The sequence below is a fragment of the Chiloscyllium plagiosum genome, unplaced genomic scaffold (assembly GCF_037043375.1).
Source record: "Chiloscyllium plagiosum isolate Xiang-an unplaced genomic scaffold, Cpla_swu_hap1 HiC_scaffold_14, whole genome shotgun sequence".
In the NCBI taxonomy this organism is placed as follows: domain Eukaryota; kingdom Metazoa; phylum Chordata; class Chondrichthyes; order Orectolobiformes; family Hemiscylliidae; genus Chiloscyllium; species Chiloscyllium plagiosum.
In genome coordinates, this window is record NW_028270152.1 from 74,464,548 (window position 1) to 74,483,216 (window position 18,669).

Genomic DNA, 18,669 nt, shown 5'->3' on the forward strand with positions numbered 1-18,669 from the left:
CCCAGCTTGGCTTACATGTGACTGCATACACAGATGCTCCTGCTCCTCGGATGCTGCCTGACTGGCTGTGCTTTTCCAGCACCACACTCTTCAACACTGCATTCACAGATGTTAAACATTTGAAACAGTCCAGTTTCAAACACTTAGGGGTTAGGGGTGGTGAACAAAAGCTGGTCTTAACAGTGACACACACATCCCAAGAAAGATTTTTTAAAATTCAAGTAACTAAGAAATGGAACATAATTCAATATTTATTTTAGAGGTAAGTGATCATTGGTTATCACATCTATACAAATAAAAATTCTACCGAAATCATTGTGTCATTGCCCAACATCAATGTGACAGGTTTGAAAATTAGATTTATCAAGATGCTCTGAAACTCTATAGAAAATGCAACATGGTAAAAAGTACAACACTCTGATAATGACATTTATGTATACAATGCATTGACTGTATCATGACTATATACATGAGACGACAGGCAGGTTAAACGGAATTAAATGTCAGCAATATTTTGTCATGAAAGAAGTGCCAAAAGAGCTCTTTAATGTAGCACAGTTAAATACTGTGTCAGAAGAGTCATTCCAGATATCAGATTTTAAATTAATGCCAAACACTCAAAACAGTGCTGAGTGAAAGTTGCATTTTAATTAAATTGTATCCCAGACATAATTGATTCATTACTGCAGTGAAGTCTCTCAAAGATGATTGATAAATCACACCATTAATTAGTAAATCTCCCCAAAAATAACTTCATTGACCCATTGGTTTCACGAAATAACAAATCCTCCCACGTGTAATAAGTAAACCGCTGTTAGTTTTACACTGCTAATTGTTTAAAGGTGATTATTCTGAAAGCCATGGAAAAATGATGTTACAAAGTTAACGGGGCTGGGTGTTTGGAAATATTTGTATCACAGATGCTGAATCTCCCACTGAAAGGCTGGCGCCTAGAGTTCTATGACTTTTTTAATCCAGTCCACGTACATTGCAACTCGGACAAAGATGCCAGGGTGATTCGGTCGGCCACATCCACGCCTTGGAATGATGACTCCCTCAAGCACCCAGCAGCTGTGGGTAAAGCAAGCAAGAGGCCCACCATAATCCCGCTGAAAGACACAAGAAACTGTTTAAGTTTCCTGGGAACACAAGTGTAATAACAGTTGTTGCAGTTGTCCAACTTTGGATATCATTCATCTCTAGTAGTGTACTGATCGTGTCCCTACCTCTCAACCAAGAGTTCAAGTCCCACCTGCTCCAGAGGTGTATCATAATAACTCTGAATATGTTGATGAGAAACAACAAGCTTCCAGATTCAGTTAGTTCAGTCTAAGTAACAGTGCCTCTATTCAAAGCTCTACCAACACTCCTTGTTCAGGTGAAGGTAGTTTGAACACAGAATGAAGCTCCCCCTACACCATCATTTCACGCATCATGGAGCCCTTACATAATAAGGTACTGGTGGCTATTGCAGTGCAACCTGTTAACTCTGCTGACCAAATGTCCCAAATCCAAATATCAAAGCAAGATTTTCTGTGTGGCTTGATTCCTACTCCAGCTGTTCTGATTAGGTTAGATTCCTTACAGTGTGGAAACAGACCCTTCAGCCCAACAAGTCCACACCGACGGTCCGAAGAGTAACCCACTCAGTCCCACTTCCCTCTGGCTAATGCACCTAACACTAGGGGGAATTTAGCACGACCAATCCACCTAACCCGCACATCTTTAGACTATGGGAGGAAACCCATGCAGACACCGGGAGAATGTGCAAACTCCACACAGACAGTCACCCAAGGCTGGAATTGAACCTGGGACCCTGGTGCTGTGAGGCAGCGGTGCTAATCCACTGAGCCACCGTTCTGCTGACTAGAATCCTCCATCTGCTGTTACTGGTCACAACCATTTGCTCCTGTTCTTGTTTCTTACCTCACATGCTCCAAATCCCCGCAGAACTGTCCCAGCACAGATCTCTGTCTCAGCCAGGCGACCTCTGTAGTACCGATTACATACATTGTTACTTATCACTGGCATCACCAGGATATTCAGGACATCATCACGGCCCGTACCTACACATCAAGAGGAAGAAATTAGGACAGACAAAGAAATTATCAAAGAACCAACACAGGGCCTGGGTTCAATAGGCTCTGATAGAATAACGCAATGGTAATATCCAGCAAGCATCTAGTGACTGTCTCAATCATCTACTCTTTCTGGCCTGACATGCAGGACGACGTTTTGTCTCCTAAGTCCCTGGACAAACCAGAGAACCCCAGTATTACCCTTCTAGCATTCAATGCATCAGGTGGCTTTCTCTTATTTCTTGCTTTGTCCAAATAACTTTGTACAAACCATTCCAAAACTAGAGATTCACATCCTGGAAGTACTGCACTATGGAGAACACCAGCTTTGCTCAGGACACAGAGGGTAATTAGGGTGTAGCACCGTGCCAACTGTAATTAATCGAACTTAATTCACCTTTGCTTCATGCTATTTGTGCTACACCAAAAGGTGAAAGCATTGGTTAGAGTTTCAGTTTGTGAACATCATCACCAACAATGAAACTGTCACTCCCCAAATAGTAATATGACCAAGGCAGCTTGTTTTCATCCTACTGCATAACTGGATCAGACCACAATGATTGTTCCATGTAAAGTATGGTCCATGGTAGTGTCATTGAGCTGTTACCAAATTCCTGGTGGATGTCCTTACCTTGGGTCTCTCCCCAACCCGCTATCTCACAGCTAGTCCCTTCAGGAACGATATAACCCTGAGGGGGTAGACAGATCAGAGCAACCCGACTGTTCAAGGTGGCAGGTCTGTACGGGTGAGAAAAGAAACAGAGATCAGCGCAAGGTATCTCGTGTTGACTGGGAAGACTTGAACACATAATCTAGGCTGATGTCCGGTAAGTAGTGAAGCAGTGTTGCACAAACGGAAACAGACGAGATGTTAAATCAAGGTTCTGGCTCTCTCAGGTGGACGTAAAATATCCCATCTGACTAGTCAAGGTAGAGCAGAGAGGTTTTCCCTGATGCCATGGCCAATACTTACCCTTCCAACCATATCAAAGATGCCAAATCATCATCACACTGCCGGTTTTGAGAGCCTGCTGCGTACAAACTGGCTGCCACATTAGAACATATAACGGTACAACACAGAAACAGGCCTTTCAGCCCACAATTTTGTGCTGATCATGATACCAAATGAAACTAATCCCTTGTGCCTACCCTTGATCCCTCCCTACATGTCCCTCCATTCCTTACATATTTATTAAAAAGTCCCTTAAATGCCCTTATCATATCTTCCTCACACACCACCCCAGCAGTGTGTTTGACACTCCTACCACTCTCTGTGCATAAAAACTTGCCCCTCACATCTTTGAACTCTCCCCCTCTCAACTTTAATGCATACCCCCTAGTATTAGATATTTCAACTCTGGGAAAAAGATTCTGACAGTCTACCCTATCTATGCATCTCATACTTTTATGGATTTCTATCAAGTCTCCCCTCAACCTCCACCGCCCAAGTGAAAACAACTCAAGTTTTTCTAGCCTCCCCTTATAGCTCATACCCTCTAATCCAGGCAGCATCCTGGTAAACCTTTTCTACATCCTCTCCAAAGCCTCCACATCTTTCCTATAACATGGCGACCAGAACTGAACGCAATACTCGAGGTGTGGCCTAACCAAAGTCTTATAAAAAGCTGCAATATGACATCCTGACTCTTGTACTCAACTCCCTGACCAATAAAAACAAGCATACCATATGCCTTCTTTACTACCGTATCTACTTGCTTGGCCACTTTCAGGGAGCTATGGACTTGATCCCCAAGATCCTTCTGTACATCAATGCTGTTCAAAGTCCTGCCATTAACTGTATACTTTTTCTTAACATTTGATCTCCCAAAGTGTAGCACCTCACACTTACTTGGATTAAACTCCATCTGCCATTCTCTGCCCATATCAGCAGCCGATCTATATCCTGCTGTATCCTTTGACAACCTTCTACACTATCCAAAACTCCACTGATCTTTATCATCTGCAAACTTACTAATCCACTCGTTTACATTTTCATCTAAGCCATTTACATATATCACAAACAGAAGAGGTCCCAGTACCGATCCCTGCAGAACACCATTAGTCACAGACCTCCAACCTAAAACACACCCTTCTACCACTACCCTCTACCTTCTATGGGCAAGCTGACTCTGAATTCACGTGGCCAAGTCACCATGGACTCCATGCATTTTAATCTTCTAGATGAGCCTACAATGTCAAAAACCTTCCTAAAATCTATGTAAACAACACCCACTGTTCCACCCTCATCACCTTTATCACCTCCTTGAAAAATTTAATCAAGTTGGTAAAACATGACCTGCCCTGCACAAAGCCATGTTGAATGTCCCTAATTAGGCTATGCATTTCCACATGTGTGTAAATCCTAAGAATTCTCTCCAATAGCTTCCCAAACACTGATATAAGACTCACCAGTCTGTAGTTTCCTGGATTAACCCGATTTCCCTTCTTGAACGGAGAAACAACATTAGTTACTCATCAGTCCTCTGAAACCTCTCCTTGACCAAAGATCTTGGTCAAGGCCCCAGCAAATTCCTCTCTTGCCTCTCTCAGTAACCTGGGATAGATATAATTGGGCCCCGGGGACTTAACTACCTTAATGCTCTTCAAGAGATCTAACACCACTTCCTTCTTGATCTGAAAATGCCCTAGTGTATTAGCATGCTCTACACAAATCTCATGATCCTCCATTTCATTCCCTGGGTGAACTCAAGGTCTCACCGACATCCTCTGCCTCTCAGCACAAGTTCTCTCCTTTACCCATGACTGGTTCTACCTTTTCCCTAGTTATCCTCTTGTTTTTAATGCCTTGGCTATAGAATGCCTTGGGTTTAACCCTTTAACCCTACTTACCAAGGTCATTTCATGGTGCCTTTTTGTTCACCTAATTTCCTGCTTGAGTATTTTCCTGTTTCCTTTTTTTCCCTCATGGGCCCTGTCTCATTTTAGCTTCCTAAATCTTACATAGGCTTCTTTTTTCTTTTGACAAACTTCACAACTTCCCTCATTATCCAAGGGTCCCTGACCTTGCCATCCTTGTTTTTCCTCCTTACTGGACCATGCTGATCTTGAACTCTTATCAGCAGGTCTTTAAACAATTCCCACAAGTTCAATGTGGACTTGCCTGATAACAGCTCTGAACTCAGATTTCACCAGTTTCCTCATTTCCCCTCCCCCCACCTTGTCTCAGTCTAATCCATCGAATTCAGCACCGCCTTCCTAACCTGCAATCTTCTTCCCGACCTCTCCGCCCCCACCCCAGTCTGACCTATCACCCTCACTTTGACCTCTTTCCACCTATCACATTTCCGACGCCCCTCCCCCAAGTCCCTCCTCCCTACCTTTTATCTTAGCCTGCTGGACAAACTTTTCTCATTCCTGAAGAAGGGCTTATGCCCGAAACGTCGATTCTCCTGTTCCCTGGATGCTGCCTGACCTGCTGCGCTTTTCCAGCAACACATTTTCAGCTCTGATAACAGCTCCTCCCAATTAACACTCCCGAGCTCATCCTAATACTATCTCAAAACTTAAGGAGTTGTGATCACTCTTTCCAAACTGCTGTCCCACTGAAAGGTCAGTCTCCAGGCCAGACTCATTAGCTTACAAGGTTCAGTATGGCCCCTCTTCTAGTTGGACTCTGCACATACCGTTTCAACAAACCATGTTGGATGCACCTGACAAATTCTGCCCTGTCTAAGCCTCTTGCTGATCAAAATTCCAGTCAATTTTGGGGCAGTTAAAGTCACCCATTATGACAGCTGTTTTTATTGCATCTTTCCATAATCTGCCTACATATTTGTTCCTCAATCCTATCACAGTAATTGCATTTTATTTTTGAGCTTACCCTTGGAGACGGCTCAGTAGATGAGCTGTCAAGTATGTCCTCTCGGAGTGCAGATGTAACATTCTCCCTGATTAGTAATGCAACCCCTCCACCTCTTTCACCTTCCTCTCCATCACGTCTAAAACAATGAAACCCTGGGAACATTGAGCAGCCAGCTCTGTCCCTCTCTCAACCAAGTCTCTGTAATGGCCACAGCATCATAGGATGCTGCCTGGATTAGAGGGTATGAGCTATAAGGGGAGGCTAGAAAAACTTGAGTTGTTTTCACTTGCGCGGTGGAGGTTGAGGGGAGACTTGATAGAAATCCATAAAAGTATGAGATGCATAGATAGGGTAGACGATCAGAATCTTTTTCCACATTCTGATCCAGACTCTCAGCTAATCTGCCTTACCTATAATATTCATGGCGTTCAAATAAATATACTTCAGTCCATTAGTACCAGATGTTCATTTCCCTGTCTCTGCCTGTCCTTTCTTGCTGATTTACTGGTCCTGACATCTACGTTGCTCTCAATCCCTCTACTTGCTGACCTGCTGCTCTGGTTCCCAACCCCCTGCCACTCTAATTTAAACCTTCCTGAGTAGCACTAGTGAATCTCCCTGCGAGGATATTGGTTCCCCTTCGGTTTAGGTACAACCCATCCCTGTTGTACAGGTCACCCCTGCTCCAGAAGAAGTCCTAAGAACCTGAAACATTACCCCCTGCACCAGCTCCTTATCCACATACTCATCTGTCCTATCTTTCTATTCCTTGGAGCAAATTACTTAATTTTTTATAAAGTAGTTTAACATGTTGCAAAGATATGAAAGGCAGTATATTGATACACACTTGGGGCTCTTGTGTCACAATGGTAGTGTCCCTTTCCCTGAACCAGCAGTCCCATCTGCTCCAGCGAATTGTCAATAACAAGCCTGAACAGGTTGATTAAAAATAATTATAAATGCATGCTTTTAGCTTCCAACAGATTCCGAGATCTAATTGACTGTCCTTCCAGATGCCAGATTTTCACTTTCTAATTCTTGGGTCCTATCTTAAGACATTCAGTGTACATGTCAGCAGTGCCCTCAAAGACAGGCTCCTTGGAAACCCCCAGATACTGTCTTTACACAGAGAGAGTTGGGTGCGTGGAATGCACAGCCAGCGGTGATAGTAGACTCAGAAACATTAGGGACATTTAAGTGACTCTTGGATAGGCACGTGGATGATAGTACAATGAAGAGTATGTCGGTTAGTTTGATCTTAGAGTTAGGATATATGATCAGCACAACATCGAGGCCATAGGACCTGTACTCTGCTGTACTGTTCTATGGTTTATATTCTCACCAGTGCTCCAGGACTCCAGTTATCCTGGTATATGAACATCCCAAAGCAGCTTATTCCCCCAGTTCTCAAATTAACTTCTAATGATCTGATTCTCAGTTTTATCAAATCCAATCAATCCTTTCCCATTGTCACCCTAGCCCTGCTACACTGACCACAGTATAGAAAGAGACAGAACCTGATACCTTCTATCCCGAGAGCTGACAGAGTTCCAGCTATCATAGAACATAGAATGTTACAGCTCAGTACAGGCCCTTCAGTCCTCGATGTTGCGCCAACCTGTGAAATTAATCTGATGCCCATCTAACCTACACCATTCCATTATTATCCATATGTATGTCCAATGCTCGTTTAAATGCCCTTAATGTCGGCGAGTCTTCTACTGTTGCAGGCAGGCCGTTCCACACCCCTACTACTTTCTAAGTAAAGAAACTACCCCTAATATCTGTCCTAAATCTCTCACCCCTCAATTTAAAGCTATGTCCCCTTGTGTTAGCCGTCACCATCCAAGGAAAAAGGCTCTCACTGTCCACCCTCCTATGATTATCTTATACATCTCAATTAAGTCACCACTCAACTTTCTTCTCTCTAAAGAAAACAGCCTCAGTTCCCTCAGCCTTTCCTCATAAGACCTTCCTTCCAAATCGGACAACATCCTAGTAAATCTCCTCTGAACCCTTTCCAAAGCTTCCACATCCTTCCTATAATGCAGTGACCGGATACTCCAGGTGCTGCCTTACCAGTGTCTTGTACAGCTGAAGCATGACCTTGTGGCTCCAAACCTCAATCCCCCTACTCACAACTGAAGTAAGGCTTACTGGCCTATAATTCCCAACTCCCCATCTTAAACAAGGGAAACAACGTTTACTATCGTCCAGTCTTCTGGGACCACTCCTGTTAACAAAGACGACATAAAGATCAAAGCCAAAGGGTCTGCAGTCTCCTCCCTGGCTTCCCAGAGAATCTGTGGATAAATCCCATCCGGCCCAGGGGGTCTTATCTATTTTCAGATCTTCCAAAATTGCTAAAACCTCCTCTTTGTTAACCTCACTCCCATCTAATCTTGTAACCTGTATCTCCATATTCTCACTAGCATTGCCCTTTTCCAATGTCAGTACTGACGAAAAGTATTCATTAAGCGCTTCCCCTATGTCCTCAGATTCCACACACAACTTTCCACTACTGTCTTTGATTGGTCCTAATCTTACTCTAGTCACTCTTTTATTTCTGATTCATCTATAGAAGGCCGTAGAGTATTCTTTGATCCCATCTGCCAACAACTTCTCATGTCCCCTCCTAGCTCTTCTTAGCCCTCTCTTTAGATCTTTTCTGGCTAACTTATAACTCCCAAGCCCCCTAATTGAGCCTTCATGCTTCATCATGACAGAAGCATTTTTCTTCCTCTCGACAAGAGTTTCAACTTCTTTAGTAAACCACAGCTCCCTCTCTCGACAACTACCTCCCTGCCTGATAGGTATATACTTATCAAGGACCCATATTTCAAGTGTGTCCATCCCCTGCAGTTTCTTTCCCCATCCTATGCATTCTAAATCTTGCTTAATTGCATCATAATTGCCTTTCCCCCAGTCATACCTCTTTCCCTGTGGTATATACCTATCCCTGCCCATTGCTATTGTAAATATAACCAAATTATGGTCACTATCACCAAAGTGCTCACCTACCTCCAAATTTAACGCCTGGCCGGGTTCATTCCCCAGTACCAAAGCCAATATGGCATCACCCCTTGTTGTCCTGTCTACATACTTTGTCAGAAAACCCTCCTGCACACACTGAACAAAAATTGACCCATCTAAACTACATGAACTATAGTATTCCTAGTCAATATTGGAGAAGTTAAAGTCCCCCATAACAACTACCCTGTTACTCTTGCTCCTATTGAGAATCATCTTTGCTATCCTTTCCTCTACATCCCTGGAACAATTCAGAGGCCGATAGAAAGCTCCCAGCAGGGTGATCTCTCCTTTCCTGTTTCTAACCTCAGCCCAAGCTACCTCAGTTGTCGAGTCCTCAAACGTTTTCTCAGTTGCTGTAATACTAACCTTGATTAACAATGCCACACCCTCCCCAAGCCTCAACACCCCCCCCCCCACCCTCCACTTTTACCATCTTCTCTGTTCTTGCTGAAACAATCCACAACAACCATTCCTGTCCCTGCTCTAGCCATGTCTCTGAAATGGCCACAACAGCAAAATTCCAGGTACCAACCCATGCTGCAAGTTCACCCACCTTGCTCCGGATGCTCCTGGCATTGCAGTACACACATTTCAAACCAACATCCTGATTGCTAGTACCCTCTCGTGACATTATAAATTTATCTCTGAGCTCAATGCCCTTAACCTTCTGTACACCGGAACTACAATACAGATTCCCATCTCCCTGCTGCATTAGTTTAAACCAACTCCCTCCTGCAGAGCATTAGCCAATATCCCCCCCAGGATATTGGTATCTTCTATCAGTACCACTGATGTCTCTTGCTGTTTCTGGGACATCCTCTGCACAGAGAATGGGTTGATGTACTCAGAGGAAAACTAAATGACCTAATCGAAACCAGACTATTTGACTTATTGGGTTCTTTTTGTTTCATTGTAGTTTTACCATCCCAGTTCTCTTCATATTGGCTCCCATTATCAAAGCCACTCAGTCAATATTCCTGATTATGCTATTTTGCAGAAGATCCCCGGTGTTAGAAAGATTTGATTCACCATGACCACTCTTCACATGACTTCAGATGCTGATACGAGGAGTCAGGCCTATAATGTGCTCTGCCCAAAACACTAATTCCATTCTTCAGTTCTGTTGAAATGTTAACTGTTTCTCTCCCCACAAATGCTGCCAGACCTAGGGATGCAATACAATAGTGGTAATGCTACTGAACTAGTCATCCCAAAACCTTGGTTAATATTCTGGGAACAAGGGTGTAAATCCTACCATAACAGTTGGTGAAATTTGAATTCAGTAGAAATCTGAAGTAAAATGTTACTCTAATGAAAGCCATGTATCAACTGTTAATTGTCGTAAAAGCCCATCTGGTTACTGAAGTCATCAGTGAAGGAAATCCACCATCCTTACTTCATCTGGCCTACATATGACTCCAGATCCAATAGCAATGTCCTTGACTCTTAGCTTCCATATAGGGAATTAGGGATGGGCAATGCATGCTAGTCTAGTCAGCGATATCCCATGATTAATTTTTAAAAACTTGCTATCTTTCTCCAGTATTTTCTGTGATTGCTACTAATTCCATTCTGATGCGCTTTCTCCACCAATCCTTTACACTTATATCTATGTTTCATGCTGATAGGCTCAAAGTAAAAAACAAATATTCCAATGGATTCACGGCAGTTACTGCAAAGGTAATCCAGAACCCTAAACATCTAGAAAAAGTTCAAATCCCTCAGCAGTTTAAGAACTTGAATTTGGTTGAAAAGGTCTAGTATAAAGAGGTGGTTTTGGCAAAAATGACAATGAAGGTGTCTGATTATTGTTAAACCCTAGTTAGTTCACTAATATTCTTTTGGAAGGAAAGTCTGTTTTCCTCTAGCCTCAATTTTATTCTAGTCTCATATTTCTAGGTGTCTCTTTACTGTCCACTGATAGAGCCCAGCAAGATCACCACAAACCTCACCAGATGCTGATTTAAGATGGCCCACTAACACCATATTCTCTGAGTAGTTGTGCAGGATCAATAAATGTCAGTTAGCCTTGCCAGTGACACTCATACTCCAAGAATGAACGTAATTTTAAAACATTAAAGTTAGAAAGATGAATATCGAACAGAGCAGATGATTTTATTGGTACAGGTACCTCTCTAACTCCAACATGATCAGGTTGGAATGTTTTGGTCCACACACGGCCCTTCGGATGGGGATAGCTTGCTTGTCTGGGTCATCAGACCTGGGGTCTTTTAAAATGGTTCCCATCCAGGCTTCATACCCCCTGAACTCAGCATAACTAAAAGACAAAAACACAAAACTAAGACACTGGTTCATTTTTCATGACCAATGCAAGGACTTGCTCTTTCAGGCTAGTCTAGTATAGCTTCATCAGAGGACAATATTTTTAATTCACATCCTCTCATCTGAAAGTGTCTTTGTAAGCTGATGCTGTGGGTCTGGGTACTTTGGATCACTACTAACTTCAGATTTCTTGTCAGCCATGGAAAGAATCTCCGAGACCAGAGAAATGATTACATTCTTGGGAGAATCAGAGGGCAGATATCCTACTGATGTTTGAGTTCTGTGTGCTTCACATGGTGGGATCAATGGAATACAATGTCATTTTGGGGAGCTTTGACATAATGCTAGCAGAAATTACACTTGGTTAGAGGTTGGAACAGAAATAAGATTCTATCACATTATCCTATCAGGTGTTTAGATCTGGCCCAACAGTATGTCTCCCTCTCCATACCAATAGGACACTTCTAGGTCTCACTGTAGTATATCCATAGGGATGGACTGAGTGGGATGATTACTCATTCTGCTCCAGGCTGAAATTCCCTCAAGCATTTCACTCAGGAGGTGATTAGAGATTTTCACTCATTAATCTAAACTGGATTCAAAAAACCAAGCTCAGATTAGAAGATGGATATCTGACCTGGTTTTATAACTAATAAATGATTGTCGGAATTGTAAGTGAGGATAAACAAAGCAGAAATTCCATTTAAGATGTTGAGTAAAGTTATAATAAACATAGTGATGGATAACAAGGGTGAAGATGGAGATACAGTTCCCACTGACAAAAGGGTCAGTAATCAAAACATAAATTAAGATCATTGACCAAATCTCCAGTGAAAAATTAAGAGCTTTGTTTTAAACAGTGAGTTCTTCTTATCTGGAATCTGCCTGAATGGCTGGCTGAAGCAGATTCAAGAAACTATCAAAAGGCAAATAGGTAAACACCTGAAGAGAAAAATTCAGGGAAAGGGCAGGAAGATTGAGTCTAGCTGAATTGTTCTGCAGAAGACTAGCATAGAAGCAACAGGCCAACTATTCCACAATTCTATGATTCCACAAATCACTGGACAAGGAAGAAATGTTTGTGCGGCATTGAAGGAACAGGAGAGGGCCACTGTCTGGATAGTTTTTCCTTGGACATAATGGGCCAAATGGGACAAAGCAGCCCACTTAATTGACAACATATCCACTCTCTTCACTGCTAATGCTCAGTGACAGCAATGTGTACTCTCTATAAGATGCACTGCAGAAATTCACAGCACATTCTAAACCCTGGACCACTTCCATCTAGAAGGACAAGGGGAACAACACCCCTGGCAAGTTCACCTCCAAACCACTTACCATCCTGACTTGGAAATATATCGCCATTCCTTTGGTGTCACTAAGTTAAAACCCTGGAATTCTCTGCCTAACGGCATTGTGGATCTACCTACACCAACATTTCAACAAGGCAGCTCAGCACCATCTTCTCAGCAGGTAGGTTGGGGAGTGGCCCAGCCAGCAACACCTATATCCCACGATGGATTTGAAAAAAAAACTAGAATAGAACATAGAATCCCTACAGTGTGGAAACAGGCCATTAGTCCACATCGACCCTCCAAGGAGTAACCCACCCAGACCCTATTACTCGACATTTACCCCTGACTAATGCACCTAACCTACACATCGTTGAACACTATGGGCAATTTAGCATGGCTAATTCACCTAAACCTGCACATCTTTGAATTGTGGGAAGAAACCGGAGCACCCGAAGGAAACCCACGCAGATACGGGGAGAATGTGCAAATTCCACATTGACAGTCGCCTGAGGCTGGAATCGAACCTGGGTCCCTAATGCTGTGAAGCAGCAGTGCTAACCACTGAGTTACAATATAACCTACAAAATTCTAGCAGAACTAGACAGGGTAAGCAAAGGAATGATGTTCCCAATGATTGGGGAGTCCAGAACCAGGGGTAACAGTTTAAGGGTATCGGTGGGTCATTTAATACCAAGACAAGGAGCAATGACTTCACCCAGAGAGTGCAGGGCCTGTGGAATTCTCTGCCACAGAAAGCAATTGAGACCAAAACATTGAATATTTTCAAGAAGATATTATGGATAGTTCTTAGGGTAAAGGGATCAGAGGATATACAGAGAAAGTGGGAACAGGGTATTGAGGTGAATGATCAGTCATGATCGAGATAAATGGTGGAGCAGGCTCGAAGGGCAGAATGGCCTACTCTTGCTCCTACTTTGTGTTTTGCACTGTAAATTCTAATATTGTATGAATGAGAGGGAAAGCAACACTTGATGTGAGAAAAGGTCAATCTTTTACCTGATTTTCCCTTTTCATTCTGTATGTTATTTTTATGCCAGGACCAAAATACTTCAGGGATCTCACTTTGTAATTAAGTGGATCAGTTGAAACCTCTGGAAATTGCATAATTCCTGGTTGCATGATGAACCCTGGAGCTGGGAGTTTACCTTACACCATTTGAAGGGGTAAAACATTGACTGCCTTTTGAAAGGTGCATTTTTATTGGAGTAAAATGAAGGAAGGACACTTGGTGGGGAGGGGGGGCTCGCTCCACCAGGATAAAGCACTGAACGCCCCCCCCCCACAGAAAAATATGGTCCTTTAACCAGAGAGTCCAGGTCAGGGCTGGTACAAAGAAGCAAAGTCAGGCCTGCTTCCCAACACGGCAAAAGCAAGGACTGCGGATGCTGGAGATCAGAGTCTAGATAAGAGTGGTGCTGGAAAAGCACAGCAGGTCAGGCAGCAGCTGTTTTACTTTGATGGATGTGAAAGGCTCCCCTGGGGCCTTGGTGAGAGGTGAGGAGGGGGAAGGTGTGGGCGCAAGTCTTGCAATCCCTGCGGTGGCAGGGGAAGGTGCCAGGAGGGGAGGATGGGTTGTTGGGGGATGTGGACCTGACCAGGTAGTCATGGAGGGAATGGTCTTTGCGGGAAGCGGAAAGGGGTGGGGAGGGAAATGTATCCCTGGTGGTGGGATCCGTTTGGAGGTGGCAGAAATGTCAGTGGATGATGCAGTTATGACCTGCTGTGCTTTTCCAGCACCACTCTAATCTAGACTGCTTCCCAACACGCATGCATCTGGTGTACACATACAAACTACTGCAGGGTCAATGATGGAGGACAATAGGATAATATTCTCAATGAGATTAGCCCATTCCGATTGAAGTTCCCAGCCACCTCACTACTTCCTGATTGAAATGCGGGAGTTGCCTTCACTCCCAACCAACAAAGCCTCTCTATAAGTACCCACAGGAGGCTACCATGTTGCAATGGTCATCCCTCCCACCGAATTTGACTTCTGTCAGGATGGGGAAGGATGAGAGTGCCTGGCTCATGCCAGTTTGGGATGTCTTGACTGCGCAAGGGTATTTGTTTCTCCCCCACCCCCACATCAGTAACTTGGTCATCTCAAATATCCCTGACTCCGGCTGAGATCAGGAGGTTAAACCAGGTCTTCTTACGAATTTGGTTCAGAACCACTTTGCATGATGCGTTCACCCATGAAGCTTTCAGTGCCCAAGTCCACAGCTCCCTGGCACTTTGAGACCTATCGCCAAGCCCACACCAAAATTATATTGGCATGACATTCCTGCAACAATTAGAGCTCCATGCATTAAACAGACTGCTCCTACCAGGAGGAAAAACACTGCTTCATACTGATGATCCAGTTCCTGCGCACAAGGGACCCACCACAAAAATGCTTCCCTTCCCTGAAAAGAAAGGAGAATACAACTTAAATGCATGTTCAAGAAAAATCAACAAAATTGGCATGAGAGAAAAAGGCAGCAGGGAAGAAATATCCATTCCATCCTCTCCACCTCCTTAATTGGGTTGACAGCTCTGATTGCTCAGCTCCCTGGTGCCTTTCTCACAGGATGTCCCACTTCTAACTGCACCCATGAACAGCCCACAGCTCCTGCCACTGATCCACTTCACCAGGTACCACCTTCTGACACTGACTGGAATCAACCATCTGGATCGGGTGATCCTTGACTGTCAATCAAACAGTTCTTTCCCACATGGATGGCAGCAGTGAAACACTGCAGGACTGGAAGTCTGAGGTGAAAAGCAGAAAAATTTGGAAATCAAATAGGACATTAGTTGTGGAGAATGTAAGAAAGGCAATATTTTAGGGTGAGTAGCACTGAGCAAGAATGGAAAGCATTAAGTATCGAACTGGTTTAACTTAAGCACAGGGGCTGACAAAACTTCGGGTGTGAAACACAAATAAAGCCCTGCAGTAAAATGGAAACCAGGAGAGGGTTAACAAGAGATTTACAAGGATGTTACCAGGAATGGAGGGTTTGGGTAATAAGGAGATGTTGGATAGGCTGGGACTATTACTCCTACTACTGGAAACATCTCCTCAATATCTGTTCTATCCTGGGTCTCCCAGTATTCTGTAAGTTTCAATCAGATTTTCCCTTCATCCTTATAAACTCCATTGAGTATAGACCTAGACTCCACAACTACTCCTCATTTGAGAAGCTCTTGATCTCCAGGATCATTCTTGTAAACCTCCAATGGACACCCTCCAGCACATCCTTCCTTAGATACAGGCCTGAAACTGCTCACAATATTCCAAATGCGGTCTGACCAGAGCATTCTCCAACCTCAGCAGTACATCTCTGGTTTTATATTCTAGTCCTTTCAAAGAGAATGCTAACATTACAGTTGCCTTCCTAACTGCTAATTGAACCTACACATTTAGTTTGAGAATCCTGAACTAGGATTCCCAAATCACTTTGTACTTCAGATTTCTACAGCCTTTACCATTTAAAAAATAGCCTCTACTCTTCCTACCAAAGTGCATATACTCACACTTGCTCTCACTGTAGTCCATCTGCCACTTCTTTGCCCACTCACCAAGCCTGTTCAAATTCTTCTGCAGCCTCCCCATTTCCTCAACACTACCTGTCCCTCCACTTACCTTTATGCCATCTGCAAACTTAGCAATAATGCCCTCAAATCCAGATCATTACTGTACAAGTGAATAGTTGTGGTCTCAGCAAACCTCCACTAATCACTGGCTGCCATTCTGAAAAAGAATCTTTTATCCCTACTCTCTGCCTTCTGCCAGTCAGCCAATCCTCTTTCACATTGCTCTCTCCCTCGCTGGGCTCTGTCTCCACCAATCAGCTCACATTCACCCACATCCCATCCCACCCCACCTCACCTCACACTGTCCAATTCCACCTTCAGCATAAATACAATGTTTTCCTAGTTGCTAACAGTCTGATGAAGAGTCACTGGACCGGAAACATTGATCCTGCTTTCTCCCCGTAGATGCTGCCAGACCTGCTGAGTTTCTCCAGCAAATTCTGTTTTTGTTTCGAACCTCCAGCATCCACAGTTCTTCATTTTATTTTAATATTTTGGTATATTAGCCATTGGATTCCCAACACAGGGGAGTGATAACTGGGATGGGAGGGATCTTGTAGCATGGGAGTCTTGGGGAAGGGGTTTAGAAACATGGATGGGCTCCTAGTAGTCCACCTTACCTCCTTAAGAGCAGTTTCTCAGTTATGCATTCATGAGACTGAGAGCATCTCTGCTAACTGGTAAGACAGTGAATGTACTGAAAATGTTGAAAAACATTAAGGATAGATAAGTCCCCTGGCATGAGATGGGATATATCCAAGGTTGCTACAGGAAGTGAAGGAAGCGATTGCTGCGTCTTTGGCGATGATCTTTGCATCCTCGCTGTCCACTGGAGTACTGCCAAATGATCGGAGGGTGGCAAACGTTATTCTGTAGTTCAAGAAAGGGAATAGGGATAATCTTGGGAATTACAGACCAGTCAGTCTTACGTCAGTGGTGGGCAAATTATTGGAGAGGATTCTGAGAAAAAGAATTTATGATTACTTGGAAATCATAGTTTGATTCGAGATAGTCATGCCTCACAAGCCTTAGAGAATTCTTTGAGAATGTGACAAAACACATTGGTAAAGTTAGTGCAGTGGATGTGGTATACATGGATTTTAGCAAGGCATTCGATAAGGTTCCCCATGGTAGGCTCATTCTGAAAGTAAGGAGGCATGGGATACAGGGAAATTAGGCTGTCTGGATACAGAATTGGCTGGTCCATAGAAGACAGAGGATGGAGAGTATTCACCCTGGAGCTTGGTGTCAGTAGTGTTCCACGGGGTTCTATTCTGGGACCTGTGCTTTTTGTGATTTTTGCAAATGACTTGGATCAGGAAGTGGAAGGGTGGGTTAGTAACTTCGCCGATGATATGAAGGTTGGAGGAGTGGTGGATAGTGTGGAGGGCTGTTGTAAATTGCAACAGAACATTGACAGGATGCAGAACTGGCCTGAGAAGTGGCAGATGGAGTTCAACCTGGAAAAGTGTAAAGTGGTTCATTTTGGAAGGCTGAATTTGAATACAGAATACAAAGTTAAAGGCAGGATATGTGTTTTTTTTTAATCCCTCGCAGCTGTCTTTTGTCAGAGTTTGGCTGGAGATGTTGCCCACTATTAAATCTATCTTTAGTTTCAGATTCCACTGGGATTTCATGGGCCATAGCTGCTGAGGTGAGGCAACATCACACACAGGAGCTTAATCTAATTCTCGCGCATGTCAATCCAATATTGGTGAAACAGTGAATTGTTGTCAAGTGAAGGGACAAGCTCAGCCACCTGAGAAATGAACATTGGCTTTCATGACCACAGCTGAGAGTCACAAACTGGCCAAACATTCAGACCTAGAATTTTCTCTATCCATACAGAGTGGTGCCATTGTGTGATGGAGCATGTGGAGGACAATGTATAATGCTGGACACTCATCAAGTATTAAAGATACATGGATTAGGAGTATAAACTGATAGCAAAGGTACAGGCATTTTGGAAACAGACTACAACCTGGTCCGATTACCTGTTGCGAAGACTCACAGTCCAGGGAGAGTTACCAGGTGTGCCTCTTAATATACGACTCTTTTTGTTTTCCACTGGCCGGTCTTCCCGCCTACCGCATGACTCAAATTCGACTGAGGCTAAAAGGGGTACAGAAGCCAGTATTAAATGCTACACACACTCATCCAAAGTACAGCGAGTGAACTGACCCAGGGGCAGCTTGCTAAACCCAATCTTGGCACACAAGCCAGGGAACAAGAAATAGGAAGAACCCCATGGACAATTCACCTCCCAAAACTCCATAGAGGAGAACTATCACTAGTATTAAAGGTATACCACTGCCGAATCAGGCTACTAATATTAGACTTATGGTTATCTTAATAAAGAACTAGACCATGAAATTAAAGGAGCAGTCATCATGGGGTAGTATTGTACTCTGGTGTTAAAATATAATTATTATGGAATAGGACTACACTGTGCTATTAAAAGTCATTGCGAAGTAGATCTTGATGTTACAGTCAGCATTAAGTAGGGCTACATCTTGATATTAAAAATACAGTCATTGTGGAGTAGGATTACATCTTAATG

General features: G+C 43.5%; 1 protein-coding gene across 1 annotated transcript in view; it reads right to left on the minus strand.

The window, feature by feature from the left end:
- Nucleotides 1-233: 233 nt before the first annotated feature.
- mst1 (macrophage stimulating 1) overlaps nt 234-18,669 on the minus strand; it is an 85,542-nt gene continuing 67,106 nt past the window's right edge. Inside the window, exons 13-18 of the mRNA XM_043708469.2 lie at nt 18,104-18,221; nt 14,861-14,938; nt 11,066-11,212; nt 2,710-2,816; nt 1,927-2,066; nt 234-1,109 (exon numbers count right to left, since the gene is read on the minus strand). Coding sequence (XP_043564404.1) covers nt 951-1,109; nt 1,927-2,066; nt 2,710-2,816; nt 11,066-11,212; nt 14,861-14,938; nt 18,104-18,221 — 749 coding nt within the window. The 3' untranslated portion in view covers nt 234-950. The remainder of the gene's footprint in view (nt 1,110-1,926; nt 2,067-2,709; nt 2,817-11,065; nt 11,213-14,860; nt 14,939-18,103; nt 18,222-18,669) is intronic.